Below are 27,631 nucleotides of genomic sequence, written 5' to 3' on the forward strand. Positions count from 1 at the left end.
CACCCCCCCTCCCCCCCAAATACCCCCCCCCCCCCCAAAATACCCCCCCCACACGCCCCCCCCCCCCCCCTCCGGGCGGCGGCGAGTGGGGGCGCAACAGCCCCGGGCGCAAAAAGGGGGGGGGGAGGGAGTTTTGGGACCCCCCCAATTTTTTTGGGGGGGGTAAATGGGGCTCAGGGGGGTGTAATTACCCCCACCCAGGGGCAGTTTTTTCCCCCGGGGGGGGGTATTTACCCCCGACCCCCACCCCCGGGGGGTGTTTTTTTAACCCGGCAGCAGCGTTTGAACCCCCCCGGGGGGGGGGGGGGTAAAAAATAGTGTTGGGGGGTTTTTTTTACACCCGCAGGGGAGGGATTTACCCCATGGGGGGGTAGATTTACCCCAGGGGGTGGTGGATTTACCCCTGGGGGGCAATTTGGGGCATGGGGGGGGTGGGATTTGCCCCCCCCCCGGTGGATAATTCTGCCCCAAAATGGGGATTTACCCCCCTCGGGTGGGTGTTTTTTACCCCAAGGGGGGGAAATTTACACCCCATAGGTGGATATTTACACCCCTGGGGGGGGAAATTGCACCCCAACAGGGCATTTACACCCCTCGGTGGGGGCATTTACACCCCAAGGGGGTATTTACACCCCACGGGGGGCTCTTTCTGCCCCGCAAGTAGCAATTTACCCCCCCCGGGTGGGTATTTACACCCTATAGGTGGGTATTTACACCCCTGGGGGGGGGTGTGGTGTTTACACCCTTTAGGGGGGACACTTACACCCCGCGGGGGGGGGGGGGTATTTACACCCACTGCGGGGAAAAATTTCTACCCCAGCCAGGGGGAAGCGGGGGTGTAAATTACACCCTTTTGGGGGCGAGGGGGGGGGGGTATTTACACCCCAAGTGGGGTTGCTTACACCCTGGGGCAGGCATTTACACCCCGAGGGGAGTAATTACACCCTGGGGGGGGGGATTTACACCCACCGGGGGTCACATTTACACCCCAAACACAGGCGGAAGTGCAAATCTCACCCTTTAGGCGGGGTTTTTACACCCTTTAGGTTGTTTTTTACCCCAAAGGGGGGGGCTGTTACACCCTGGGGGGGTGGTGTGTGGTTTATTTACCCCCTCCTGACCGTATTTACACCCTGGGGGGGGGTAGATTTACACCCACCGGGGGGAAGGGGGTCACATTTCTACCCCGGTGCGGTCGGAAGCGCGGGTGCAAATCTCACCCTTTAGGCGGGGTTTTTACACCCTTTAGGCGGGGTTTTTACACCCTTTAGGCTGGCGGGGGGGTGTTGACACCCTTTCGGGGGCTTTTTACCCCCCGGGGGGGGTGTTTATTTACCCCGGGGGGGGGTTGTGTGCACGCACACCCCCCCCCCCCCCCCTCCACTCACTCCACCCCCAGAAGCGCGGGTACAAATCTCCCCCTTTAGGCGAGGTTTTTACACCCTTTAGGCGGGGTTTTAACCCCCCCAGGGGGGGCAGTTAGACCCCGGGGGGGGTTATTTACCCCTCCGCAGCAGGATTGACACCCTTAGACAGGAGGGGGTTGCTTACACCACAGGGTGTAACGGGGTTTCCATAGCGCGCCGGCGGGGCGGAAGCCTCATAGAAGCCATTAACGGATAAAAGGAGGAATATAGGGGGGGGGGGGTGTTTAAGCCGGGTTTAACTAGGCCGGGGTGAGGATGAGGAGGAGGAGGAAGGCGGCGGCGGGTTACGGCGGGGGCGGCCAGTTGACGCCGGGGTGGTAGAAGGCGCAGTTGGTCTCGTACCTGCAGGTGCCTTTGAGCACGAAGTGGCGACAGACGGGGCGGGTCGGCAGCTCTGCGTGAGAGAAAATGGAGGACGGCGGAAAGGGGGGGGGGGGGGGAGGTTTTGGGGACAAAAAAAAAAAAAAAAAAAAAAAAAAGGGGGGGCACGTCAAGCGCCCCGACCTGGAGGGAACCCCCAAAGTAGCCCCCCGGGGGCCAGGCGCGATGAGATGTTTAAAAAACGGGAAAAAAATAAAATAAAATGGGGGGGTTTGGGGTTTTTTTTTTTTTTTGGAAGGGGAAATGGTCCCTCGTGGTGCGGGTCCCAGGGGTTAAGCCGGGCTTAAAGTTTAGGGGGGGTGCGAGGGTGGGCCTTGGGGGGGTTTGGGGGGTGGGTGAAGGGGGGTTTAGTGCTTGGTGGGGGTGGATGTTGTGCATAAAACTGGGTTTTAAGGGGCTGGGAGGGGTTGGTGCCTCGCCTAGAGGTGGAGTTTAACGGGCAGGGGGTGGGCTAGAGCTGGGTTTAGGTTTAGCTCCCAGCATGCCTTGCGGCTGCCCTAGAGCTGGGCTTAGCACCCCCACTGCTGCCCTAGAGCTGGGTTTAGCTTCAGCGTGCCTTGCTGCCCACCCTAGAGCTGGCTTTAGCTCCCAGCATGCCTTGCGGCTGCCCTAGAGCTGAGCTTAGCACCCCCACTGCTGACTTAGAGCTGGGTTTAGCTCCCAGCACGCCTTGCAGTTGCCCTAGAGCTGGGCTTAGCACCCCCATTGCTGACCTAGAGCTGGGTTTAGCTCCCAGCATGCCTTGCTGCTGCCCTAGAGCTGGGCTTAGCACCCCCATTGCTGACCTAGAGCTGGGTTTAGCTCCCAGCATGCCTTGCTGCTGCCCTAGAGCTGGGCTTAGCACCCCCACTGCTGTCCTAGAGCTGGGTTTAGCTCCCAGCATGCCTTGCTGCTGCCCTAGAGCTGGGTTTAGCACACCCACTGCTGTCCTAGAGCTAGGCTTAGCTCCCAGCATGCCTTGCGGCTGCCCTAGAGCTGGGCTTAGCACATCCACTGCTGTCCTAGAGCTGGGTTTAGCTCCCAGCATGCCTTGCTGCTGCCGTAGAGCTGAGCTTAGCACCCCCACTGCTGACTTAGAGCTGGGTTTAGCTCCCAGCACGCCTTGCAGTTGCCCTAGAGCTGGGCTTAGCACCCCCACTGCTGTCCTAGAGCTGGGTTTAGCTCCCAGCATGCCTTGCGGCTGCCCTAGAGCTGGGCTTAGCACATCCACTGCTGTCCTAGAGCTGGGTTTAGCTCCCAGCATGCCTTGCTGCTGCCCTAGAGCTGGGCTTAGCACCCCCACTGCTGACCTAGAGCTGGGTTTAGCTCCCAGCATGCCTTGCTGCTGCCCTAGAGCTGGGCTTAGCACATCCACTGCTGACCTAGAGCTGGGTCTAGCTCCCAGCATGCCTTGCTGCTGCCCTAGAGCTGGGCTTAGCACATCCACTGCTGCCCTAGAGCTGGGTTTAGCTCCCAGCATGCCTTGCTGCTGCCCTAGAGCTGGGCTTAGCACCCCCACTGCTGTCCTAGAGCTGGGTTTAGCTCCCAGCATGCCTTGCTGCTGCCCTAGAGCTGGGCTTAGCACATCCACTGCTGACCTAGAGCTGGGTTTAGCTCCCAGCATGCCTTGCAGTTGCCCTAGAGCTGGGCTTAGCACCCCCATTGCTGACCTAGAGCTGGGTTTAGCTCCCAGCATGCCTTGCTGCTGCCCTAGAGCTGGGCTTAGCACCCCCACTGCTGTCCTAGAGCTGGGTTTAGCTCCCAGCATGCCTTGCTGCTGCCCTAGAGCTGGGCTTAGCACCCCCACTGCTGTCCTAGAGCTGGGTTTAGCTCCCAGCATGCCTTGCTGCTGCCCTAGAGCTGGGTTTAGCACACCCACTGCTGTCCTAGAGCTAGGCTTAGCTCCCAGCATGCCTTGCGGCTGCCCTAGAGCTGGGCTTAGCACATCCACTGCTGTCCTAGAGCTGGGTTTAGCTCCCAGCATGCCTTGCTGCTGCCCTAGAGCTGGGCTTAGCACCCCCACTGCTGACCTAGAGCTGGGTTTAGCTCCCAGCATGCCTTGCTGCTGCCCTAGAGCTGGGCTTAGCACATCCACTGCTGACCTAGAGCTGGGTCTAGCTCCCAGCATGCCTTGCTGCTGCCCTAGAGCTGGGCTTAGCACATCCACTGCTGCCCTAGAGCTGGGTTTAGCTCCCAGCATGCCTTGCTGCTGCCCTAGAGCTGGGCTTAGCACCCCCACTGCTGCCCTAGAGCTGGGTTTAGCTCCCAGCATGCCTTGCTGCTGCCCTAGAGCTGGGCTTAGCACATCCACTGCTGTCCTAGAGCTGGGTTTAGCTCCCAGCATGCCTTGCTGCTGCCCTAGAGCTGGGCTTAGCACATCCACTGCTGACCTAGAGCTGGGTTTAGCTCCCAGCATGCCCTGCTGCCCTCCCAAGTGCTGAACCAGAACTCCCAGCATGCCTCACTGGTGTCCTAGAGCAGGTTTTAACACCCAGAACACCCCACTGCTGCTCCTAAAGCTGGGTTTTGCTCCCAGCATGCCTCACTGCTGCCCCAGAGCTGGGCTTAACTCCCAGCAGGCCTTGGTGCTGCCTCCCCTAGAACTGCCTCGAGCCACACTCCACTTCCCAGCATGCTTTGCTGCCCCTCCTAGAGCTGGTTTTATCTCCCCACAGGCCTCAGTGCCCCTCCTAAAGCAGGTTTCAACTCCCAGCAGGCCTCAGTGCCCCTGCTAGAGCCGGTTTTACCTCCCCGCAGGCCTCAGTGCCTCTCCTAGAGCTGGTTTTAACTCCCAGCAGGCTTCAGTACCTCTCCTAGAGCTGGTTTTATCTCCCCGCAGGCCTCAGTGCCTCTCCTAGAGCTGGTTTTAACTCTGCACAGGCCTCGTTGTCCCTCCTGGAGGTGGTTCTAACTCCCTGCAGGCCTCAGTGCCCCTCCTAGAGCCAGTTTTATCTCCCCACAGGCCTCAGTGCCCCTCCTAGAGCCGGTTTTACCTCCCAGCATGCCTCAGTGCCCCTCCTAGAGCTGGTTTTACCTCCCAGCATGCCTCAGTGCCCCTCCTAGAGCTGGTTTTATCTCCCAGCACGCCTCAGTGCCCCTCCTAGAGCCAGTTTTACCTCCCTGCATGCCTCAGTGCCCCTCCTAGAGCTGGTTTTACCTCCCAGCAGGCCTCAGTGCCCCTCCTAGAGCTGGTTTTACCTCCCAGCATGCCTCAGTGCCCCTCCTAGAGCTGGTTTTATCTCCCAGCACGCCTCAGTGCCCCTCCTAGAGCCAGTTTTACCTCCCTGCATGCCTCAGTGCCCCTCCTAGAGCTGGTTTTACCTCCCAGCAGGCCTCAGTGCCCCTCCTAGAGCTGGTTTTACCTCCCTGCATGCCTCAGTGCCCCTCCTAGAGCCGGTTTTATCTCCCAGCGTGCCTCAGTGCCCCTCCTAGAGCCGGTTTTACCTCCCAGCATGCCTCAGTGCCCCTCCTAGAGCTGGTTTTACCTCCCAGCATGCCTCAGTGCCCCTCCTAGAGCCGGTTTTATCTCCCAGCACGCCTCAGTGCCCCTCCTAGAGCCGGTTTTACCTCCCAGCATGCCTCAGTGCCCCTCCTAGAGCCGGTCCTAACTCCCCGCAGGCCCATAGCTGCCCTCCGGCTGTGAGGGGGGGTGTGTGTGTGTACGGGGGGGGGTGAAGTGGGGTCCCTACGCACTCCCAGCACGCCCTGCGGCCGCCGTGGGGGAGGGGCTGTCCTCCCCCTCCCTGCCCCCTCCCCCCCGTCCCCCCCACCCTGTCCTAGAGCCCCATGGGGGGTCGCCGCCAGTCGGGGCCTCGCCCCCAAGGCCCGGGAGGCTCCAGGGGTTGGAGGGGGTGGGGGGGAGGTTCCCCCCCTCTCCATCGGGGTAAAAAAGGGGGAGGGGGCGGAGGTGGGGAGGGGGCACCCACTGGCCCCTCCCAACCAGGGCCGGGTCCCCCCCAAATCCAGGCCCCACAACCGCCACCTCCCCCCCCTCCTCGCGAAGGAGGAGCCGGGGGGGGCCCTCCCCCCCCCCCGCATTTACCTCCTCCGTGGCCTCCGCCGTGACCCCGGGGGTGATCGCCGGGGTGGCCTCTGCCGTGTTCGCCGTGGCTACCGGGGGGCCCCCCCCTTGCGCCGCCGCCATTTGGGGGGCCCCCGTTGCGCCCCCCCCCGCCTCCTCCTCCTCCTCCTCCTCCTCCTCCTCGGCATCGATAAGGGGGTTCAGCGCCGCTACGGCCGCGGGGGCGGTGAAAGGGGCCCCCCCCGCGCATGCCGCCGCCGCCGCCGCCGTGGGGGCCACCTCGGAGGGTCCCCCCCCCTTCAGGCGATTCCCAAAAGTCGCCGCCGCCGCCGCCGCTTCCTCCTCCTCCTCCTCCTCCTCTTTGAGGGGGGGGCGGCCCTAAAAGACGGGGACCGCCTGGGAGCCCCGGACCTGGGGGGAGGCCGGGTCCCCCCCCACCTCCTCCTCCGTGGGGTCCTGTGGTAGTTAAGGAAAAAAAAAAAAAAAAAAATCGGTTAAAAAATCAGTAAAAAAAGGAAATCGTTAAAAAAAAAAAATCGGTTAAAAAAAAGGAAATCGGTTAAAAAATTAGTAAAAAAAAAGGAAATCGGTTAAAAAAAAAAGGAAATCGGTTAAAAAAAAAGGAAATCGGTTAAAAAAAAAGGAAATCGGTTAAAAAAAAAAAGGAAATCGGTTAAAAAAAAAAGGAAATCGGTTAAAAAAAAAGGAAATCGGTTAAAAAAAAAGGAAATCGGTTAAAAAAAAAGGAAATCGGTTAAAAAAAAAAGGAAATCGGTTAAAAAAAAAAGGAAATCGGTTAAAAAAAAAAAAGGAAATCGGTTAAAAAAAAAAGGAAATCGGTTAAAAAAAAAAGGAAATCGGTTAAAAAAAAAAAGGAAATCGGTTAAAAAAAAAAGGAAATCGGTTAAAAAAAAAAGGAAATCGGTTAAAAAAAAAAGGAAATCGGTTAAAAAAAAAAGGAAATCGGTTAAAAAAAAGGAAATCGGTTAAAAAAAAGGAAATCGGTTAAAAAAAAGGAAATCGGTTAAAAAAAAAGGAAATCGGTTAAAAAAAAAGGAAATCGGTTAAAAAAAAAAGGAAATCGGTTAAAAAAAAAGGAAATCGGTTAAAAAAAAGGAAATCGGTTAAAAAAAAGGAAATCGGTTAAAAAAAAAGGAAATCGGTTAAAAAAAAAGGAAATCGGTTAAAAAAAAGGAAATCGGTTAAAAAAAAAAGGAAATCGGTTAAAAAAAAAAGGAAATCGGTTAAAAAAAAAAGGAAATCGGTTAAAAAAAAAAGGAAATCGGTTAAAAAAAAAAGGAAATCGGTTAAAAAAAAAGGAAATCGGTTAAAAAAAAAGGAAATCGGTTAAAAAAAAGGAAATCGGTTAAAAAAAAGGAAATCGGTTAAAAAAAAGGAAATCGGTTAAAAAAAAAGGAAATCGGTTAAAAAAAAAGGAAATCGGTTAAAAAAAAAGGAAATCGGTTAAAAAAAAGGAAATCGGTTAAAAAAAAGGAAATCGGTTAAAAAAAAAGGAAATCGGTTAAAAAAAAGGAAATCGGTTAAAAAAAAGGAAATCGGTTAAAAAAAAAGGAAATCGGTTAAAAAAAAAAGGAAATCGGTTAAAAAAAAAAAGGAAATCAGTAAAAAAAAAGGAGGAAATCAGTAAAAAAAAGGAGGAAATCGGTAAAAAAAAAGAGGAAATCAGTTAGAAAAAAGAAATCAGTGGAAAAAAAAATCAGTAAAATGAGGAAGAAAATCAGTTAAAAAACCCCCAGTGAAGTCAGAAAAATCATCAGTAAAAAAAATCAGTGTAAACAAATATCAAAATAAAAACAGTTAAGAAAACCCCGTTAAACCCCCGTTAACCCCCGTTTAAACCCTGTTAAGCCCCCGTTCAACCCCGCTAAACCCCGTTTAAACCCTGTGTTAAGCCCCGTTAAGCCCCCGTTTAAACCCCGTTAAACCCCTGTTAAGCCCCCGTTAAGCCCATTAAAACCCGTTAAGCCCCCGTTTAAACCCCGTTAAGCCCCCGTTAAGCCCATTAAAACCCGTTAAGCCCCCGTTTAAACCCCCGTTCAACCCCGCTAAACCCCCGTTTAAACCCTGTTAAGCCCCCGCTAAGCCCCCGTTAAACTCCGTTCAACCCCCGTTTAAACCCTGTTAAGCCCCGTTCAACCCCGCTAAACCCCCGTTTAAACCCTGTTAAGCCCCCGTTAAAACCCCTGTTAAGCCCGTTAAACCCCGCTAAACCCCCGTTAAGCCCCCGCTAAAGCCCCGTTAAGCCCCCGTTAAGCCTGTTAAACCCTGCTAAAGCCCCGTTCAACCCCGCTAAAGCCCCGTTTAAACCCCGCTAAACCCCCGTTTAAACCCTGTTAAGCCCCGCTAAACCCCTGTTTAAACCCTGTTAAGCCCCGTTAAGCCCCCGTTAAACCCCTGTTAAGCCCGTTAAACCCCACTAAACCTCTGTTCAACCCCGCTAAACCCCCGTTTAAACCCTGTTAAGCCCCGTTAAGCCCCCGCTAAACCCCCTTAAACCCCGCTAAACCCCCGTTAAACCCCGTTAAGCCCCGTTAAACCCCGCTAAGCCCCCGCTAAGCCCCCGCTAAGCCCGGTAGGAGCCCATCGTTACTGTTAACTCCCCAGGCGGGGGGGTCACTCACCGGGCACGGGCCCCCCCGGGGGGAAGTGCTGCAAGGCCTTGGGGCCGGGCGGGAAGCCGTTGGCCATGGGGCCGGGGCCCAGCAAGCCGTGGGGCACTGCGGGGGGAACCAGCGAAACCACGTCAAAGACTGAAAAAAGGGGGGGTCGAGGAAAAGGGGGACCCCCCAACCCGCCCGGGAGACCCCCAGTGGGCACTGCGTGACCCCCCCGTGTCACCCCCCTGAGGACGTGGGGCACCCCCAAAGTGTCCCCAAGTTAAGGGGCACCCCCAAAGTGTCCCCAAATTAAGGGACCCCCCCGTGTCACCCCCCTGTGGACATGGGGCACCCACAAAGTGTCCCCAAGTTAAGGGGCACCCCCAAAGTGTCCCCAAATTAAGGGGCACCCCCGTGTCACCCCCCTGAGGACGTGGGGCACCCACAAAGTGTCCCCAAATTAAGGGGCACCCCCAAAGTGTCCCCAAATTAAGGGACCCCCCGTGTCACCCCCCTGAGGACGTGGGGCACCCACAAAGTGTCCCCAAGTTTAGGGACCCCCCCGTGTCACCCCCCTGAGGACGTGGGGCACCCACAAAGTGTCCCCAAATTAAGGGACCCCCCCGTGTCACCCCCCTGAGGACGTGGGGCACCCACAAAGTGTCCCCAAATTAAGGGACCCCCCCGTGTCACCCCCCTGAGGACATGGGGCACCCACAAAGTGTCCCCAAATTAAGGGGCACCCCCAAAGTGTCCCCAAGTTAAGGGACCCCCCCGTGTCACCCCCCTGAGGACATGGGGCACCCACAAAGTGTCCCCAAGTTAAGGGGCACCCCCAAAGTGTCCCCAAATTAAGGGACCCCCCCGTGTCACCCCCCTGAGGATGTGGGGTCCCCAAGGGCACCCACAAAGTGTCCCCAAACTGAGGGGACCTGCCCCCTCATGTCACGTCCCCAGGGGCACCCCAAGTTTGTCCCCAAATTAAGGGGACCCCCCCTCCCAGTGTCACCGCAGAGGAGCACATGGGGTGCCCGGTGACACCCATGTCACACGTCCCCGTGTCCCCCCCAAAGATGGGGACAGGTCCCCTTGGCGTCACCCCAATCTGAGGGGACCCCCGTGTCACCCCAAGGCAGGGGACAGTGTCCCCAAGGGTGTCCCCAAGCTGAGGGCACCCCGACATCCCCATCAGTGTCCCCCCAAGCCCAGGGCACCCTTAATTCCCTGTCAGGGCACCGCACAGTGTCACCAAGTGTCCCCAAAAGTGTCCCCAAGCCCAGGACACCCCTATATCCCCTCTAGGGCAGGGGACAGTGTCCCCAAGAGTGTCCCCAAGCCCAGGACACCCCTATATCCCCACTAGGGCAGGGGACAGTGTCCCCAAGAGTGTCCCCAAGCCCAGGACACCCCTATATCCCCTCTAGGGCAGGGGACAGTGTCCCCAAGTGTCCCCAAGAGTGTCCCCAAGCCCAGGACACCCCTACATCCCCACTAGGGCAGGGGACAGTGTCCCCAAGAGCGTCCCCAAGCCCAGGACACCCCTATATCCCCTCTAGGGCAGGGGACAGTGTCCCCAAGAATGTCCCCAAGAGTGTCCCCAAGCCCAGGACACCCCTACATCCCCACTAGGGCAGGGGACAGTGTCCCCAAGCCCATGACACCCCTATATCCCGACTAGGGCAGGGGACAGTGTCCCCAAGAGTGTCCCCAAGCCCACGACACCCCTATATCCCCACTAGGGCAGGGGACAGTGTCCCCAAGAGTGTCCCCAAGCCCAGGACACCCTTATATCCCCACTAGGGCAGGGCACAGTGTCCCCAAGAGTGTCCCCAAGCCCAGGACACCCCTATATCCCCTCTAGGGCAGGGGACAGTGTCCCCAAGAGTGTCCCCAAGCCCAGGACACCCCTATATCCCCTCTAGGGCAGGGGACAGTGTCCCCAAGAGTGTCCCCAAGCCCACGACACCCCTATATCCCCTCTAGGGCAGGGGACAGTGTCCCCAAGAGTGTCCCCAAGCCCACGACACCCCTATATCCCCACTAGGGCAGGGGACAGTGTCCCCAAGAGCGTCCCCAAGCCCAGGACACCCCTATATCCCCTCTAGGGCAGGGGACAGTGTCCCCAAGAATGTCCCCAAGAGTGTCCCCAAGCCCAGGACACCCCTACATCCCCACTAGGGCAGGGGACAGTGTCCCCAAGCCCATGACACCCCTATATCCCCACTAGGGCAGGGGACAGTGTCCCCAAGAGTGTCCCCAAGCCCACGACACCCCTATATCCCCACTAGGGCAGGGGACAGTGTCCCCAAGAGTGTCCCCAAGCCCACGACACCCCTATATCCCCACTAGGGCAGGGCACAGTGTCCCCAAGAGTGTCCCCAAGCCACGACCTTTCCTACAGCCACAAACCAGGCTCCCAACAGCCCCCCCCCTCCCGCCCTGCCCTCCCCACGTCACCCACGTGTCCCCCCCAGCCTGTGTCCCCAAGTGCCACCGTGTCCCTCACCTCCGCCGGGCCCCGGCGGCTGAGCCTGCAGGTTTCCCAACAAATGTTTGATTTTATCCGAATAATCCGGTTGTTTCATCAATTCTTCCGCTTTGTGGGTGCTGGGCCCACCCTGGGGGGGGGACAGAGGGAGAAAAAAAAAGAGAAAAAGTGAGAAACTGGGAGCGGGCGGAGGGAAATGGGGGGGCAGAGGCAATAAAAATAATAAAGGGGGGGGTCCCCTTCCCCTCAGCGCCGCCGCTGCCCCCCCCTGTGTCACCCCACTGTTGAAAAAAGGCACGGGGGGGGGGGCTGGTTACCATGATGGAGGTGAGGATCTCCTGCATGTTGATGGGGGGGGCTGGCGCTGGCCCCTGGGGGCTTTTACCGGCCCCTACGCTCCCCATCAGGTTGGCCAGCACGGGGGGGAGTTTGGCCCCCGCTCCGCCGGCGGGATCCGGCGAGGGCGAGGCGGCGCCTCCTTCCAATCCTTCGGGGTAAGCCACCTCCTCGGCGGAGCAGTCCTGGGGAGGGCAGAGAGGGGTTTATTTATTTTTATTTTTTTATTATTTCTATTTTTGGGGGGTGTGGGGGGGTTTGGGGGGGGGCCCTCTGGCGGCGCGGGGCGGTTCTTACCTCATCCAAAGGGATCAGTTTGGGCGGCAGCGGCTCGTAGGATTCGGGATCGGGTTCGTGAGGGCTGTCCGGGACGCTGAGGGAAAACGGGGGGGTGAGAAATTAATAACAAACGGAAAAAAAACAAAAAAAACCACAACCCAACCCACCCCCCCAAAAAACAAACAAAAAAAACCCAAACCCCCCCCCCCAAACAACCCCAAAACAAAAAAAAGCCCAAAAAGCCCAAAAAGCCCAAAAAGCCCAAAAAGCCCAAAAAGCCCAAAAAGCCCAAAAAGCCCAAAAAGCCCAAAAAGCCCAAAAAGCCCAAAAAGCCCAAAAAGCCCAAAAAGCCCAAAAAGCCCAAAAAGCCCAAAAAGCCCAAAAAGCCCAAAAAGCCCAAAAAGCCCAAAAAGCCCAAAAAGCCCAAAAAGCCCAAAAAGCCCAAAAAGCCCAAAAAGCCCAAAAAGCCCAAAAAGCCCAAAAAGCCCAAAAAGCCCAAAAAGCCCAAAAAGCCCAAAAAGCCCAAAAAGCCCAAAAAACACCACCAACCCCCCCCCCCAAAAAAAAACCCCAAAAAAACCAAAAAACCCCAACCCCCCCCCAAAAAAACAACCAAAAAAAACCCCAAAAAACCCCAAAAAACCCCAAAAGAAAGAAAAACAAAACAAAACAGAAAACAAAACAAAAAAAACCCAAAAAAACCCCCCCAAAACCAAAAAACCACAAAAAAAAAACAAAAACAAAAAAACACACCAAAAAAAACCAAAAAGACCCCCCCAAAAAAACCAAAACCCCCCCCAAAAACCCCAAAACACCCCCAAAACCCCCCAAAAAACCCCAAAACCCCCCAAAAAACCCCAAAACCCCCCAAAAAACCCCAAAACCCCCCAAAAAACCCCAAAACCCCCCAAAAAACCCCAAAACCCCCCCAAAAACCCCAAAACCCCCCTAAAAAACCCAAAACCCCCCTAAAAAACCCCAAAACCCCCCTAAAAAACCCCAAAACCCCCCCAAAAAACCCCCAAGCCCCCCAATTCCCGGGGGTGTGGGGCAGAATCGGGGGAGCAGTGGGTAGGGGGGGCGTTTGGGGATCTGGACACCCCTGCCCCGGGATCTGTGGGGATCGGAGGGGGCCCAAGAGTCTTCTCCCCCCCCCCCAGAGGTCTGAAATTTGGGGTGTTCCTGGAGGATTTGGATTCTTGGGGATCCTCTGTGTTCCCCCCAAAAAAAGTTTGGATCTTCAGGGATCCTCTGGGTGTCCCCCCGCCCCCCCCCAAATTGTGGATCCTCAAGGATCCTGTGTGTGTCCCCCCCAAAATTTTGGATCCTCAGGGATCTTGGGTGTCCCCCCCAAAATTTTGGATCCGCAGGGATCCTGTGTGTCCCCCCAAAAAAGTCTGGATCCTCAAGAATCCTGTGTGTGTCCCCCCCAAAATTTTGGATCCTCAGGGATCCTCTGTGACCCCCCTAAAAGTCTGGATCCTCAGGGATCCTGGGTGTCCCCCCCAAAAAGTCTGAATCCTCAGGGATCCTGGGTGTCCCCCCCAAAAAACTTGGCATCCTCAGGGATCCTCTGTGACCCCCCCAAAAGTTTGGATCCTCAGGGATCCTCTGTGACCCCCCCAAAAGTTTGGATCCTCAGGGATCCTCTGGGTATCCCCTCAAAAATTCTGGATCTTCAGGGATCTTGGGTGTCCCCCCAAAAAGTTGGGATCCTCAAGAATCCTGTGTGTGTCCCCCCCCAAATTTGAATCCTCAAGGATCCTCTGTGTCCCCCAAGAAGTTTGAATCCTCAGGGATCCTCTGTGTACCCCCAAAAAAATTGGGATCCTCAGGGATCCTCCGGGTGTTCCCCAAGACTTTTGGCTCCTCAGGGATCCTCCAGACCCCCAAAGGCTCCCCCAGATCCTCTGGGATCCCCCCCCCTCGCCCCCCCAGCCCAGTTTGGATCATGTGGGGAGCTGGGCCCTGAAAAACCGCCCCCCTCAGGCTCTAGATCCTTGGGGATCCTGCAAGAATCGGGGTCCAGCAGTTGGCTCCCCCACTTTCAGATCCCAGGGGATACCCCCGGACCCCCCCCCCCCCCCCCCCCGTGGGATCCGCAGGGATCCGGGGGGGATTCCTGCCCCTGCAAGCCCAAGGAGCCGCAGGGCCGCACCGCAACGAACCCCTCACAGGTGCCCCGATCCCCCCCCCAGGGACCCCCTGATCCTGCTGGGTGGATCCCAAAGATCCAGGCCCCGGATCCTCGGGGATCTGGGCAGGATCCCGGCTCTGTCACCCTCCCACAGCCCCACACGCCATCTGCACCCGGGACACCGGGGAGGATCGATCCCCCCCCCCAAAAAAGGGCTGGGGATCCCCCTGGGGCGATCCGCTTCCCAAACGGATCCAAAGGGGCTCCAAAACGGACCCAAAGGGGCTCCAAAACGGACCCAAAGGGGCTCCAAAACGGACCCAAAGAGGCTCCAAAACGGACCCAAAGGGGCTCCAAAACGGACCCAAAGGGGCTCCAAAACGGACCCAAAGGGGCTCCAAAACGGACCCAAAGAGGCTCCAAAACGGACCCAAAGAGGCTCCAAAACGGACCCAAAGAGGCTCCAAAACGGACCCAAAGAGGCTCCAAAACGGACCCAAAGAGGCTCCAAAACGGACCCAAAGAGGCTCCAAAACGGACCCAAAGAGGCTCCAAAACGGACCCAAAGAGGCTCCAAAACGGACCCAAAGAGGCTCCAAAACGGACCCAAAGAGGCTCCAAAACGGATCCAAAGAGGCTCCAAAACGGACCCAAAGAGGCTCCAAAACGGACCCAAAGAGGCTCCAAAACGGACCCAAAGAGGCTCCAAAACGGACCCAAAGAGGCTCCAAAATGGCGCCGGGAGGATCCGAAGACGATCCCAATGGATCCAAATAGCTTCAAAGAGGATCCCAACAGATCCAAGTAAGTCCAAAGGGGCTCCGGGGGGGATCCAAAGGGGCTCCGGGGGGGATCCAAACGGATCCAAAGGGGCTCCAAACGGACCCAAAGGGGCGGGGGTCATCCAGCAGCCCCCCGCGAGAGGAGGCACACACCATTCCAAACCCCTTTCTCCCAAGCCAGCTCCTGCCCCTTTCCCGCAGGCTCCGACACTCACCTCTCCTTGGAGAGAAAAAGCTCCTGCAAAATCCCTTTTTCCCTCTCGGCCTGAGTAAAACGTTCCCGACTGCCGCTGCCCGGCACCACCAGGGGAGCGGGAAGCTCGAGGAGTTTGGGATAAACCCAGGGCACTTTCTCCTCCATGGTGTCATGGCTGAGGCGTCGGGCCGTCTCGAAGGCGTGACGGTCCATCAGCATCTCCCGCTTGGCCGCTTCTCCAAAATCTTTAATCTTGTTGACATTAACTGCCCCAAGAAAAAAATAAAAAAAATAAAATTAAAAATAAAGACGACGGCGTAAAGACAAAAGCTTGAGGACACCGAGGTGGTGGGAAGAGGGGACACACACACACACACACACGGGACTCACCTCGTTCGGTCTCGTCCAGCTCGAAGTAGAAATACTCGCGGAGTTTGCTCTCCTCTGGCCAACTCACCGTTTTCTTTTTTCGCCCTTTTTTGGTGAGTTGGCCGCTCTCTGAGGGGGTTTCGTTGGGTTTCGAGTCGCCGCTCGCCTCTGACGAGCCTGTGGGGTGGAGCAGGGAGGGGTCAGCACTCATCTGAACTGCCCCCCCGCCCCCCCCGCTCCTTCCCAATCAAATTTCCCTCTTGTCAACTCCCTTCCCAATTAATTTTCCCCCTTCCCAATTAATTTGCTGCCTTTTCAATCCCTTCCCAGTTATTTTTCCCTCTTTCCATCCCCTTCCCCAAATAATTTCCCCTCTTCCCCCCCTTTTCCAATTCATTTCCCCTCTTTCACCCCCCTCCCAATTTTCCCCCTTTCCAACCCCTTCCCAATTAATTTCCCCCTTTCCCAATTAATTTTCTCCTTTTCCAACCCCTTCCCAATTAATTTTCGCCCTTTCCCAATTAATTTTCTCCCTTTCCAACCCCTTCTCAATTAATTTTCCCCCTTCCCAATTAATTTTCTCCTTTTCCAACCCCTTCCCAATTAATTTTCCCCCTTTCCCAATTAATTTTCTCCCTTTCCCAATTAATTTTCTCCCTTTCCCAATTAATTTTCTCCCTTTCCCAATTAATTTTCTCCCTTTCCAACCCCTTCCCAATTAATCTTCCCCCTTTCCCAATTAATTTTCTCCTTTTCCAACCCCTTCCCAATTAATCTTCCCCCTTTCCCAATTAATTTTCTCCCTTTCCAACCCCTTCCCAATTAATCTTCCCCCTTTCCCAATTAATTTTCTCCCTTTCCAACCCCTTCCCAATTAATTTTCCCCCTTTCCCAATTAATTTTCTCCCTTTCCAACCCCTTCCCAATTAATTTTCCCCCTTTCCCAATTAATTTTCTCCCTTTCCAACCCCTTCTCAATTAATCTTCCCCCTTTCCCAATTAATTTTCTCCTTTTCCACCCCCTTCCCAATTAACCTTCCCCCCTTCCCAATTAATTTCCCCCATTTTCCCCCTTTCCAACCCCATCCCAATTAATTTTCCCCATCCCAATTAATTTTCCCCCTTCCCACCCCCTTCCCAATTAACTTTTCCCCTTCCAAATTAAGTTTCCCCCTTTCCACCCCCTTCCCAATTTATTTCCCCAATCTTTACCCTTTCCCAATTAATTTCCTCAATTAACTTTCCCCCTTTCCACCCCCTTCCCAATTAACTTCCCCAATTTTCCCCCTTCCCACCCCCTTCCCAATTAATTTTCCCCCCTTTCCCAATTAATTTCCCCAATCTTTCCCCTTTCCCAATTAACTTTCCCCCTTTCCCAATTAATTTCCCCTCTTTTCCCTCCCTTTCCCCAACTTCCCCCCTTTCCCCCTTCTTCCCCAATTCCCCTCCTTGCCCCCCCCATTCCCAATTCCCCTCCTTGCCCCCCCCCCATTCCCAATTTCCCCTTTTTTCCCCCCAACTTACACGTTTCCATGGGTTCTGGCACCTCCACGGCCGGGACGGGTGTCCCGGGTCGATCCTGCTCCAGGGGCTCCGAGGCAGCGCTGGGCTCCGGGGAGGAAGGTTTGGCCGAGCTGCTTTCAGGAGCTGGTTTCCCCTCAAAGGGGCTGGGCTGGGGGGAGAACAGGGTGTAGGTATTATTGTCTACGTGGGGGGGCTTCTAAACAAAGAGGGGACCCCAAAAAATCTAAGGATGGGACCCCCCCTCTTCCTCACCTTGGCCGCCGTGGGGGACAAAACTTTTTTCTTCTTCTTAATCTTGATGCCGGGGATGGGAGCGGAGTTGAGGGCGTCGAGGAAGCCGAGTCCTTCCATGGCTGTGGGAAGGAGGGGAGGTGTTAGCCAAAATCCCTCAAATTAGCCCCAAAAAGTGAGGCAAGAGTCCTCAAAAAGGCCCCTGAGTTGTTCCCCGAAAAGGCGGCAAAATGTTCCCTAAAAAGGGGCACACCCAAGTGTCCCCAAAAAGGGCAACAAAGCTGGCACCCAGGTGTCACCCAAAAGCACTCAAATCGTCCCCAAAAAAGGCACCCGGTGTGCCCCAAAAGGGCAGCAAGATTGGCACCCAGGTGTCACCCAAAAGCACTCAAATCGTCCCCAAAAAAGGCACCCGGTGTGCCCCAAAAGGGCAACCAAGCTGGCACCCAGGTGTCACCCAAAAGCACTCAAATTGTCCCCAAAAAAGGCACCCGGTGTGCCCCAAAAGGGCAACAAAGCTGGCACCCAGGTGTCACCCAAAAGCACTCAAATTGTCCCCAAAAAAGGCACCCGGTGTGCCCCAAAAGGGCAACCAAGCTGGCACCCAGGTGTCACCCAAAAGCACTCAAATTGTCCCCAAAAAAGGCACCCGGTGTGCCCCAAAAGGGCAACAAAGCTGGCACCCAGGTGTCACCCAAAAGCACTCAAATTGTCCCCAAAAAAGGCACCCGGTGTGCCCCAAAAGGGCAGCAAGATTGGCACCCAGGTGTCACCCAAAAGCACTCAAATTGTCCCCAAAAAAGGCACCCGGTGTGCCCCAAAAGGGCAACAAAGCTGGCATCCAGGTGTCACCCAAAAGCACTCAAATTGTCCCAAAAAAGGCACCCGGTGTGCCCCAAAAGGGCAACAAAGCTGGCACCCAGGTGTCACCCAAAAGCACTCAAATCGTCCCCAAAAAAGGCACCCGGTGTGCCCCAAAAGGGCAACCAAGCTGGCACCCAGGTGTCACCCAAAAGCACTCAAATTGTCCCCAAAAAAGGCACCCGGTGTGCCCCAAAAGGGCAACAAAGCTGGCACCCAGGTGTCACCCAAAAGCACTCAAATTGTCCCCAAAAAAGGCACCCGGTGTGCCCCAAAAGGGCAACAAAGCTGGCATCCAGGTGTCACCCAAAAGCACTCAAATTGTCCCAAAAAAGGCACCCGGTGTGCCCCAAAAGGGCAACCAAGCTGGCACCCAGGTGTCACCCAAAAGCACTCAAATTGTCCCCAAAAAAGGCACCCGGTGTGCCCCAAAAGGGCAACAAAGCTGGCATCCAGGTGTCACCCAAAAGCACTCAAATTGTCCCCAAAAAAGGCACCCGGTGTGCCCCAAAAGGGCAACAAAGCTGGCACCCAGGTGTCACCCAAAAGCACTCAAATTGTCCCCAAAAAAGGCACCCGGTGTGCCCCAAAAGGGCAACAAAGCTGGCACCCAGGTGTCACCCAAAAGCACTCAAATTGTCCCCAAAAAAGGCACCCGGTGTGCCCCAAAAGGGCAACAAAGCTGGCACCCAGGTGTCACCCAAAAGCACTCAAATCGTCCCCAAAAAAGGCACCCGGTGTGCCCCAAAAGGGCAACCAAGCTGGCACCCAGGTGTCACCCAAAATCACTCAAATTGTCCCCAAAATGTTTCTAAAAGGCCCCTAAAAAAGGCATCCGGGTGTCACTCAAAGACACCGAAGTGGCCCCCCAAAAAAAGGCCCCCGAGGGGCGCCCCCCCAAAAAAAAGTCATCCAGGTATCACCCAAAGACACCTAAACATCCCCAAAAACTCCCCAAAAACCATCCCCAAATCATCTCCCAGCACCCCCCCCCAAACCAGCACCCGGTCATTTCCCCAAAACCAGCCAAATTCTCCCCAAAACGCGCCCCCGACTCACGCTGGGGAGGGATGATCTTGACTTTGATCTCCTTGGTGGCGTTGGGCGCCGTGTTGAGGGGTTTGTATTTTTTCTCAGCCGGGGGCCCGTCCCCGGGCAGGGAGGAAATGCTGCAGAAAACAGGGGAAAAAAAAAAAAAGTCAGGCATAAGGAAAAAAAAAAAAACAAAAACCAAAACAGCCCCAATTCCCCCCAAAACCAGCCCTCAGACTCACTTTTGCCTCTTTATGGGCATCGGTTTCAGACTGTATTTATCAGTGGTTGACGACGAGTTCATTTTTTTCACGGGTGCTAACGAAGGCATCTCCATTTCCAGCCCTATTTTTGGGGAAAAAAAAAAAAAACAAAAAAAAAAAACCATCTCACGATTGAGCACAACCCTTCCAAATCCCTAAAAAAAATAAAAACCCCTAAACAGCCCCAAAATCCCCAGGGGATGGGAAAGGAATTACCAGTGGAGCGGAATTTGGCGTGGCTGGGAGCTGTGGTCCGTAAGGATTTGGGTTTCTCCCTTTTTTTTTCTGGCATTTCCTCGGTTTTTGCCTCGGTTTTGGCTTCTTGAGGTTTCTCTTGGACGGGTGTTTTGCTTTTGTTTTCCTCTTTCCGCTTCTTTTTATCCCGTTCTAGAAGGAGGAGAAAAAAAAAAAAATTAAAAAAAAGGGCAAAAGGGTGAAATGTTGATGTTGGATGGAGGGGGGAGGAAGAAGAGGGGGAGCAGAAAAAAAATATTTTTAAAAAAAGCAGGAAAAGGGTGAAATGTTGATGTTGGATGGAGGGGGGAGGAAGAAAAGGGGGTGCAGGGAAAAAAAAAATTAAAAAAAGCAGGAAAAGAGCAAAATGCTGATGTTGGATGGAGGGGGGAGGAAGAAGAGGGGGTGCAGAAAAAAAAAATTTTAAAAAAGGGCAGGAAAAGGGTGAAATGTTGATGTTGGATTGACAGGGGAGGAAGAAAAGGGGGTGCAGGGAAAAAAAAAATTTAAAAAAGCAGGAAAAGAGCAAAATGCTGATGTTGGATGGAGGGGGGAGGAAGAAGAGGGGGTGCAGAAAAAAAATATTTTTAAAAAGGGCAGGAAAAGGGTGAAATGTTGATGTTGGATTGACAGGGGAGGAAGAAAAGGGGGTGCAGGGAAAAAAAAAATTTAAAAAAGCAGGAAAAGAGCAAAATGCTGATGTTGGATGGAGGGGGGAGGAAGAAGAGGGGGTGCAGAAAAAAAATATTTTAAAAAAGGGCAGGAAAAGGGTGAAATGTTGATGTTGGATGGAGGGGGGAGGTAGAAAAGGGGGTGCAGGGAAAAAAAAATTTAAAAAAACAGGAAAAGAGCAAAATGCTGATGTTGGATGGAGGGGGAGGAAGAAGAGGGGGCGCAGGGGGGGCTCACCAGTGGGCTGGGCGCTGCTCTGGGAGCGGATGACACCCATCCAGTCGCTGACGAGGATGGAGGCGAGGCGGCGCAGCTCTGCAGGGTGACAACGGGTTAAAGGGGGGCTTTTTGGGGGGGTTTGGGGGGGTCTGAAGGGGTTTTCGGGGGTGCTGACCTTCATCGTCGCTGGATTTGCTGAGCTGCTTCACCAGCTTGGCTGTGTTGTTCTGGGAAAGAGGGAGAGGGAGGGTGAGAAGCGGTGGTGGGGGGGGACAAAAGGCACCTTGGGGTGGGACATTAACACCACCCAGGGGACCCAAATGCCACCCAAGGGAGACAAAAGCCACCCAAGAAAAATTAAAGCCACTTTGAGGGACCCAAAAGCCACCTTGAGGGGCCAAAAGCCACCCGAGAAAAACTAAAACCACTCAAGGGAGACAAAAGCCACTCCAGGGGACCCAAAAATCACCCAAGGGAGACAAAAGCCATCCCAGGGGACCCAAAAGCCACCTGGGGGACCCAAAACCCCCTCAAGGGAGACAAGAGCCACTTTGGGGGGGACCCAAAAGTCACCCAAGAGATACTGAAGCCACCTTGGGGGATCCAAAAGCCCCTCAAAAGAGATAAAAGTCACCAGAGGGGACACAAAAGCCACCCAAGGGACACAAAAGCCACTCAGGGAAAACAAAGCTTCCCTTGGGGGACTGAAAAGCCACCCAAAGGACCCAAAAGTCACCCAAGGGACACCTCAGGGGACGCAAAAGCCACCCAAGGGAGACTAAAGCCACCTTGGGGGACACAAAAGGCCCCTCAAGGAAGACAAAAAGCCACCTCGGGGGACCCAAAAGCCACCCAAAGGACAAAAAAAACTTTTGGGAGGGACTCAAATGCCACTCAAGGGAGACAAAAGCCATCCCAGGGGACCCAAAAGCCACCAAGGGGACTAAAATCATCTTGGTGGACACAACAGCCACCAAGGGGGACACAAAAGCTCCTCAAGAGAAAACAAACTTCCCTTGGGGGACTGAAAAGCCACTCAAAGGACCCAAATGTCACCCAAGGGACATAAAAATCCCTCAAGGGAAAACAAAGCCACCTCAGGGGACCCAAAGGCCACCCAAAGGAGACAAAAAAACACCTGAGGGGACCCAAAAGCCACCCACGGGAGACTAAAGCCACCTTGGGGGACACAAAAGGCCCCTCAAGGAAGACAAAAAGCCACCTCGGGGGACCCAAAAGCCACCCAAAGGACAAAAAAAAACATTTGCGAGGGACTCAAATGCCACTCAAGGGAGACAAAAGCCATCCCAGGGGACCCAAAAGCCACCAAGGGGGACACAAAAGCTCCTCAAGGGAAAGCAAACTTCCCTTGGGGGACTGAAAAGCCACCCAAAGGACCCAAATGTCACCCCAGAGGGGACCCAGAAGCCACCCAAGGGACATAAAAATCCCTCAAGGGAAAACAAAGCCACCTCAGGGGACCCAAAGGCCACCCAAAGGAGACAAAAACCACCTGAGGGGACCCAAAAGCCACCCCAGGGACCCAAAAGCCACCCCAGGGGACCCAAAAGTTAACTGTGAAGGAGACAAAAACCACCTGAGGGGACCCAAAAGCCACCTGAGGGGACCCAAAAGCCACCCACGGGGACCCAAAAGCCACCCACGGGGACCCAAAAGCCACCCACGGGGACACTAAAGCCACCCACGGGGACACTAAAGCCACCCACGGGGACACTAAAGCCACCCACGGGGACACTAAAGCCACCCACGGGGACACTAAAGCCACCCACGGGACACTAAAGCCACCCACGGGGACACTAAAGCCACCCACGGGGACACTAAAGCCACCCACGGGGACACTAAAGCCACCCACGGGGACACTAAAGGCCCCTCAAGGAAGACAAAAAGCCACCTGGGGGGACCCAAATGCCACTCAAGGGCAAGCAAACTTCCCTTGGGAGACTGAAAAGCCACCCCAGAGGGGACACAAACGCCACCCCGGGGGGGGGACACAAACGCCACCCCGGGGGGGGGACACAAACGCCACCCCGGGGGGGAGAAAAAAGACCCCTTAAGGGAGAACAAAACCACCCGGGAGGGACCCAAAAGCCACCCAAAGGAGAGACCAAAGGCACCTCGGGGGCCACAAAAGACCCCTCAAGGGAGACAAAAGCCACCTGGGGGGACCCAAAAGCCACCCCCCCCCGTCCACCCCCAACCTGTTTGAGGTGGTCGACGGTGAGGGGCAGGTGCTGCAGGGTGAGGAGGATCTGCTGCAGGAAGGGGACGTTGTTGGAGGCTTTGGAACTGGTGAGCCAGGTGTTGAGCAGCTTGTAACCCCCAATCCGGATAAATCTTAAGAAAAAATTAAAAAATAAAAAGAAAAATCAGGCAAAATCCATCAGGATTTGGTCAGGAGGAGGAGGAGTGGGGAGGGTGATCCCCCTTACTTTGCCAGGATGTCTTGAGCCCGTGTCTGCAGCAAAATATTCAGGTAGATGCAGCGACTCACCATCTTCTGCGAGTCCTTCATCAAGCTGGGGATGGAAAAAGGAGGGGTCAGGATCAGGATATTTCCCCCCCCGCCCCCCCCCAAAATACATCCCAGTGAGATTTAGGGAAAAACAAAAGAGATTTTGGGGACTTACTTAAAGATTTTGGTGATGCCCTCCATGGTCTTGACCTCGCCATCGCGGCCCAGGAAGCAGTCCAAGCCCTTGAGGAGCTCCTTGGGGTCGATGGGGCCGGAGCCCATGGCAGAAAAGCCCTGAGGGGGGGGGAAAAGAAAAATGGGGGATTAGGACAGTGGTGACAACCCCATGTCCCCCCCCCCACTTCAAACCCTGTGTGTCGTCCCCCCCCTCAGCCCTCAGTTGTTATCCAAGAGGGGCGACGACAACGAACGCAGCGTGGAAACGCTCTGAACATCCCCCCCCCAAAAAAAAAAAAAAAAAAGGAGAAAAAGCCACCAAAATGCAACTGTTACAATAAGGGGGAGGGTCTGGGTGACCCCCCCAGGGACACCGGGGGGGGGTTTACCCCCCCCCATGAGGTGACACAGTGCTGACACACCCCCCTCCCCTAATTTTTATCTTTAATTAGCGCTGCCACCCCCCCCCCCCCCCAGGGGACGAAGACGACGGGACAAACCCCCCCCCCCCCCAAGAAGCAACATGTCTGGAGGGTGGGGGCACAACACCCCAGTTTTAATCACCGCCCCCCTTTAATTTTACCCCAAGGGTTAATTAACGAGTCGGTGCTTAACGAGGCGCAAAGACGGCGGCGGCGGGAGGGGAACAACGGCGGCGACGGGGCAAGATTTTGGGGTGTCACCCCCCCCCCCCCCCATCAATCCTGCCTCTAATTAAACTCACTAACGAGTTAGCGCTGGTTATTAATTAGCAGAGTGATAATTAAAGGCAGCAGCTCATTAACAACCCGGCGTCCAGCAGGTCCTTGCCCTTGATCCAGCCTGACCTGCCAAGGCAGGATTTCACCCTCCTGACGTCAACTGGCTTCTTAATTACTGTTAATTAGCAGCGTCTCCGGCTTAATTACACCCCAGTTTTGCTAATGAAGGCGGATGCAAGAAGCTGAGCTGATTTGGAGGGGGGGGGGGGGGGCTGGGGGGGGTGATAACAACCTGAAAACACCATCAATTTGGGGGAGGATTGGTAAAAACCATCCCAAAATATCAATATTTAAAAAAAAAAAAAAAAGGGGGGGGGGGGCAGCCCCCATCCCTCATTTTCTCCTCACTGCAAAGACTTAACGAGCCAAAAGTTCGTTAATTTGTGTGTCACCCCCCCCTCCCCCAAGTTGATTAAAGGATACAGGTGCCCCCCCCTTCCCTTTTTTTTTTTTCTTTTTTTTTTTTTTTGGGGGGGGGGTGTTTAAGCCAGGCACGAGCCACCCCTCTGAAAAGACACAAAAGCAAGTTAATTCCAGCACAAACACCCCCAAAATATTCCACAACAACCCCCCAAACCATCAATGAAACGGGGGGGGGGGGCCGCTCATTCCAACCCCAAATTAAGAGTTTTTTAAGCACAAAAGTCATTTGTCACCTTTGACACCGCCCCCCCCCCCCCCCTTGACACCTCGGGGGGGGGCGGTGTGTGTTTTGTGCCCCCCCCCCCCATGTATTTAAGGGTTTACCCCCTATTTTGGGGCTCCCCCCACCATTTTGGGGGGGGACACACAGCACCAAAGACCCACCTGACCCCCCCCCATGTGGGTGAAACCGCTCAAACACCACCCAAAAGGGGGGGGGGGGTTTAAAGGGGTACGAGGAGACCCCCCCAAAAATCACCACGCCCCCCCAAGGGGGTCAATCACCTCCCCAGAAGGGTGGGGGCCCCCAAATTTTTTTTTTTTTTTGGGGGGGGGGGGGGGGGGGGCAGCAGCACCTTGGGCCTATTCAGGCCCTGTCAGCAACCAGCCACGAGGAAGGCCTGACACCCGCCCCCCCCCCGCGCCAAAACCACATTTTTACACTTCTGCTCATTCCCCCCCCCCCCAAACCAGGTTTTTTCAGACACAGAACCCCCATTTCAGCAAAAAGAGGGGGGCACGCACACCCCAAAACCGCGGTTTAAAGAGAGGGGGGGGCACAACGGGCAACACACAATATCCCCCCCCCCCCTCCCCAAAGAGGAAATGCTACCACTGCAAAGCTGGAAGAAAAGGGCTCCCCCCCCCCCCAACCCCACCCCTCGCTTAATTTTTTTTTTGGGGGGCGGGGGGGAATTAAATCATTTTATTAATAAAATTGATATTTTTTTTTTGGCTTTTTAACCAAAATTTGTCAGATTTGAAACGTTTGTTTGGCCAAAACAGGAAAGGTGAAAAGGGGAGGGGGGGGGGGGGGGAAATAAATAGCTCCCAACCCAGCACAGCGTCTTGCATGCACCGGGAGACGGATGGTAAAGAAAAAAAAAATAAAAATAAAAATAAAAAAATAGGGAGGGAAGGGGGAAGGAAATTTGGGGTTTTTTTGGGTTTTGCTTTTTTTTTGTTGTTTTTTTTTTTTTAATTCAAAAGATAAAAATGAAGGTTGTGAAATGTAATTAAGACCAGAAAAATTTTGTTTTGCTTACCCGGCGGGTGGTGGTTGTTCCCCTCCCTTTTGCTGAAGTAAAACTCAAGTTCCCTTCGCTTCCTAAAGCCTGCACACAGCACCTCCGCGCTGCCAAAACGGGGCAAAATCATTGAAAATCGGGAAAAAAAAAATAATAAAAATAAAAAAAAAAAAGTGCCCCCTCAAATTCGATTATTTTTTGGTGGGGAGAAAGGGGGGGAGTGGTGGTGGTGGGGGGGGTGAAGCTCAGTGATAGCATTTCCCTGTCATGATAAATTAAAGGTTATAAATTGCTTTAAAATGGTTTTTTTTCCCCCCCCCCCTCCCCGCCAGCCACCCTCCGTCCCCATTCCAAACCCACAGATTTTCAACCAAAAAAAATTAAAAATAAAAAAAGGGGGAAATAAAACTAAAAATCTGATTTTTTAGGGATTTTTTTGTTGTTGTTGTTGGCACAACCGACAACTTGGGACTGCGCCGGGATCCTGCGGATGAAAAGCCGGAGGGTGAAGCTGCTGGGGGGGGGGGTTTATGGTTAGAGCAGGATTTTTTTTTTTTTTTGGGGGTGGGGGAAAAAAGGGGTTTTAGGATAAATTGAAAGGGGTAAAGAAAATTATGGGGGGGCCAGCGGGGCGGTGGGAGGGGTTTGCTGCGAGCTGGGTTGCATCAGCCGAGGCCGGCGGCGAGGCCCAGGCGCCATTTTAGAAGCCGAAAAAATAAAAGCTAAATTGAGGGGGGGGGGCCAGCTGTTTAAAATAAGGAGGGGGAGAGTGGAAACGACATATAAATATAAATATAACGACCCCCCCTCCCCTATACACACACACACCCCCCAGCCACCTACGCCAATTAAAATAGAACCATTAAAATCCGAGTGGATTAAGAGGGGGGGGGGGGGTTGAATACACACATACACACACAATCCCCCCCCCCCCCGCTGCAATGCAAAAGGGGTTGCAAAGCTCCCACCCTGCGGGGGGGGGGGGCCCCCAACCTGTAACAAAATAAATATCTAGCAAAAAAAAAAAATTAAGGGAAAAAAAAATAATAATGGAAAGACAAAGAGCGGGCGAGCGGCCGCGCCATCTTGGCCCGAAGCTGCTCGAGTCGGGTTTATTTTTTAAAAGGGGGGGGGTAATATATATATTTTTTAAAGCCAACCCTGTTTTTTTGCTTGAAAAAAGCAGGTTTTGGGGGTAAAGCTAAGCCTGCCTAGCAATCTTTATTGCTAGATCGCACACACAGCCCCCACCCCACCGCTTTCCTTTAACCACCCGCCCGTTCCCCAATTTTTTTTCCCCCCCCCACCTCCCCGCCATATCTCTGCGCAAAACAATCCTAAAATGGCACCTAAAAATAAAAAAAAATAATATATAAATCATTCTTTTTAACATTTTCAAAATCAACCCGGATTCCGTGGTTTTTAAAACAGGCCGCCCCGCAATCTTTATGTACAGATTGCTCGCTCGGGGTTTGGTTTTTTTTTTTTTTTTACCCCCCCCCCCACCACCACCCACCACCATCACCCCTCCGTTTTACCCCCCCCCCACCACCACCCCAAAAAAAAAAAAAAAAGCGATTTTGGGGTATTTTTTGATGGGTTTTGGGGCCCTTTTGGGTTTGGCGTGGGAGCTCATCAACCCTCCGCCACCAGCTGCCACGTTTTTTTTGACCAAAATACCCCCAAATTTTAAGGTTTAACCACCTTTTAGCAAAGCCTACGTCCTCCTCAAGCACACAGTTGGGGCTCTTCCTCCCATTATTTTTTTTTTTTTTCTCTCTTTGGTACAAATAAAGGGGGTTTTGGGGTTGGTTTTTTTGGGGTTTTTTTGTTTTTTTTGGAAGGGAATTCAGCTGGTTGAAAATTCAACACTTACTATCCAATTATTTTTCTCGCCGACAGCGCTTCAAGGTTTGGATTTTGGCATTGGTGGTTGTGATCAGAGCAAAAAAATAAGAATTGCTTTGTTTTTGGTCATGGCTTTAAAAAAAACGCAGCAACTTTTTTTTTTCAGCTTGACGGTTGGTTGTTTGTTTGGTTGGTTTTTTTTTTTGAGGGATTTTTGTTTGGGTTTTGTTTGTTTTTCCCTGAAGGGGTGGGTTTTGTCGAGCTAAACGATGGTAAAAAATAAAAAAAAAAAAAAGTTGCTGGGATTATTTTTTTTTTAAAAAAAAAAAGAAAACCAGATTTTTTTGCCTTTGTTTTTTTGGGGAAAGAAGAGGGAGAATATGTTTTTAAGTGGCAGTTTCCTTCGAGTTTGAAACGGCTTCCCAAGGACGGTCCAAAGGACGGAGGCTGCGATGGCGGCTCTTCCACAGCACCGGGATGGGAGCGGGAAGGGGGTAAGAAATCTTTTTCTTCCCCCGTTTTTTTTTTTTTGTATTTGTTTGTTTTTTGTTTGTTTTGTTTTGTTTGTTTGTTTTTCTCGTGGTAAAGGCGACGGCGTCTCTCAAGAGCAACCAAACCTGGAGCGGGGAAAGGAAAAAAAAAAAAAAAAAGAA

The 27,631-nt window shown here is 53.9% G+C and overlaps 3 protein-coding genes across 7 annotated transcripts in view; 1 reads left to right on the top strand and 2 right to left on the bottom strand.

Moving 5' to 3' along the window:
• LOC141972579 (uncharacterized) overlaps positions 1-27,631 on the bottom strand; it is a 710,276-nt gene that overhangs the window by 485,458 nt on the left and 197,187 nt on the right. The gene's annotated exons all lie outside the window — the stretch shown is intronic.
• Positions 1-27,631, top strand: part of LOC141972595 (uncharacterized) — a 366,186-nt gene that overhangs the window by 147,342 nt on the left and 191,213 nt on the right. The window lies entirely within an intron of this gene.
• PPP1R10 (protein phosphatase 1 regulatory subunit 10) lies at positions 73-27,631 on the bottom strand. Of its 5 annotated transcripts, none has more exons than XM_074930491.1 (20): positions 27,007-27,631; positions 25,149-25,237; positions 22,698-22,816; positions 22,500-22,586; positions 22,269-22,404; positions 20,225-20,276; positions 20,068-20,145; positions 19,141-19,311; positions 18,904-19,006; positions 18,689-18,798; positions 16,790-16,890; positions 16,538-16,685; positions 15,035-15,190; positions 14,664-14,910; positions 11,548-11,623; positions 11,232-11,435; positions 10,933-11,044; positions 8,451-8,546; positions 5,830-6,264; positions 73-1,821 (listed from the first exon to the last, which is right to left on the bottom strand). In XM_074930491.1, the coding sequence occupies exons 3-20, from the start codon at positions 22,802-22,804 to the stop codon at positions 1,712-1,714; spliced, it is 2,529 nt and encodes an 842-aa protein (XP_074786592.1). In that variant the 5' UTR covers positions 22,805-22,816; positions 25,149-25,237; positions 27,007-27,631; the 3' UTR covers positions 73-1,711. The 5 variants fall into 5 exon arrangements, with proteins under 5 accessions (XP_074786592.1, XP_074786589.1, XP_074786591.1 ...); XM_074930488.1 differs by having other exon boundaries at positions 26,835-27,631; XM_074930490.1 differs by lacking the exon at positions 25,149-25,237.

The sequence above is a fragment of the Athene noctua genome, chromosome 34 (genome assembly GCF_965140245.1).
Source record: "Athene noctua chromosome 34, bAthNoc1.hap1.1, whole genome shotgun sequence".
Lineage (NCBI taxonomy): Eukaryota > Metazoa > Chordata > Aves > Strigiformes > Strigidae > Athene > Athene noctua.

Bases quoted from the DNA above. Each gene is read 5' to 3' on its own strand.
- PPP1R10 (XM_074930490.1), bottom strand. From the start codon at position 22,804: ATGGGCTCCGGCCCCATCGACCCCAAGGAGCTCCTCAAGGGCTTGGAC. The intron at 16,686-16,789 runs GTGAGGAAGAGG...TTCTCCCCCCAG, and splicing joins TGTCCCCCACGGCGGCCAAG to CCCAGCCCCTTTGAGGGGAA. The intron at 11,624-14,663 runs GTGAGTGTCGGA...GTTTTCCCTCAG, and splicing joins CTTTTTCTCTCCAAGGAGAG to CGTCCCGGACAGCCCTCACG.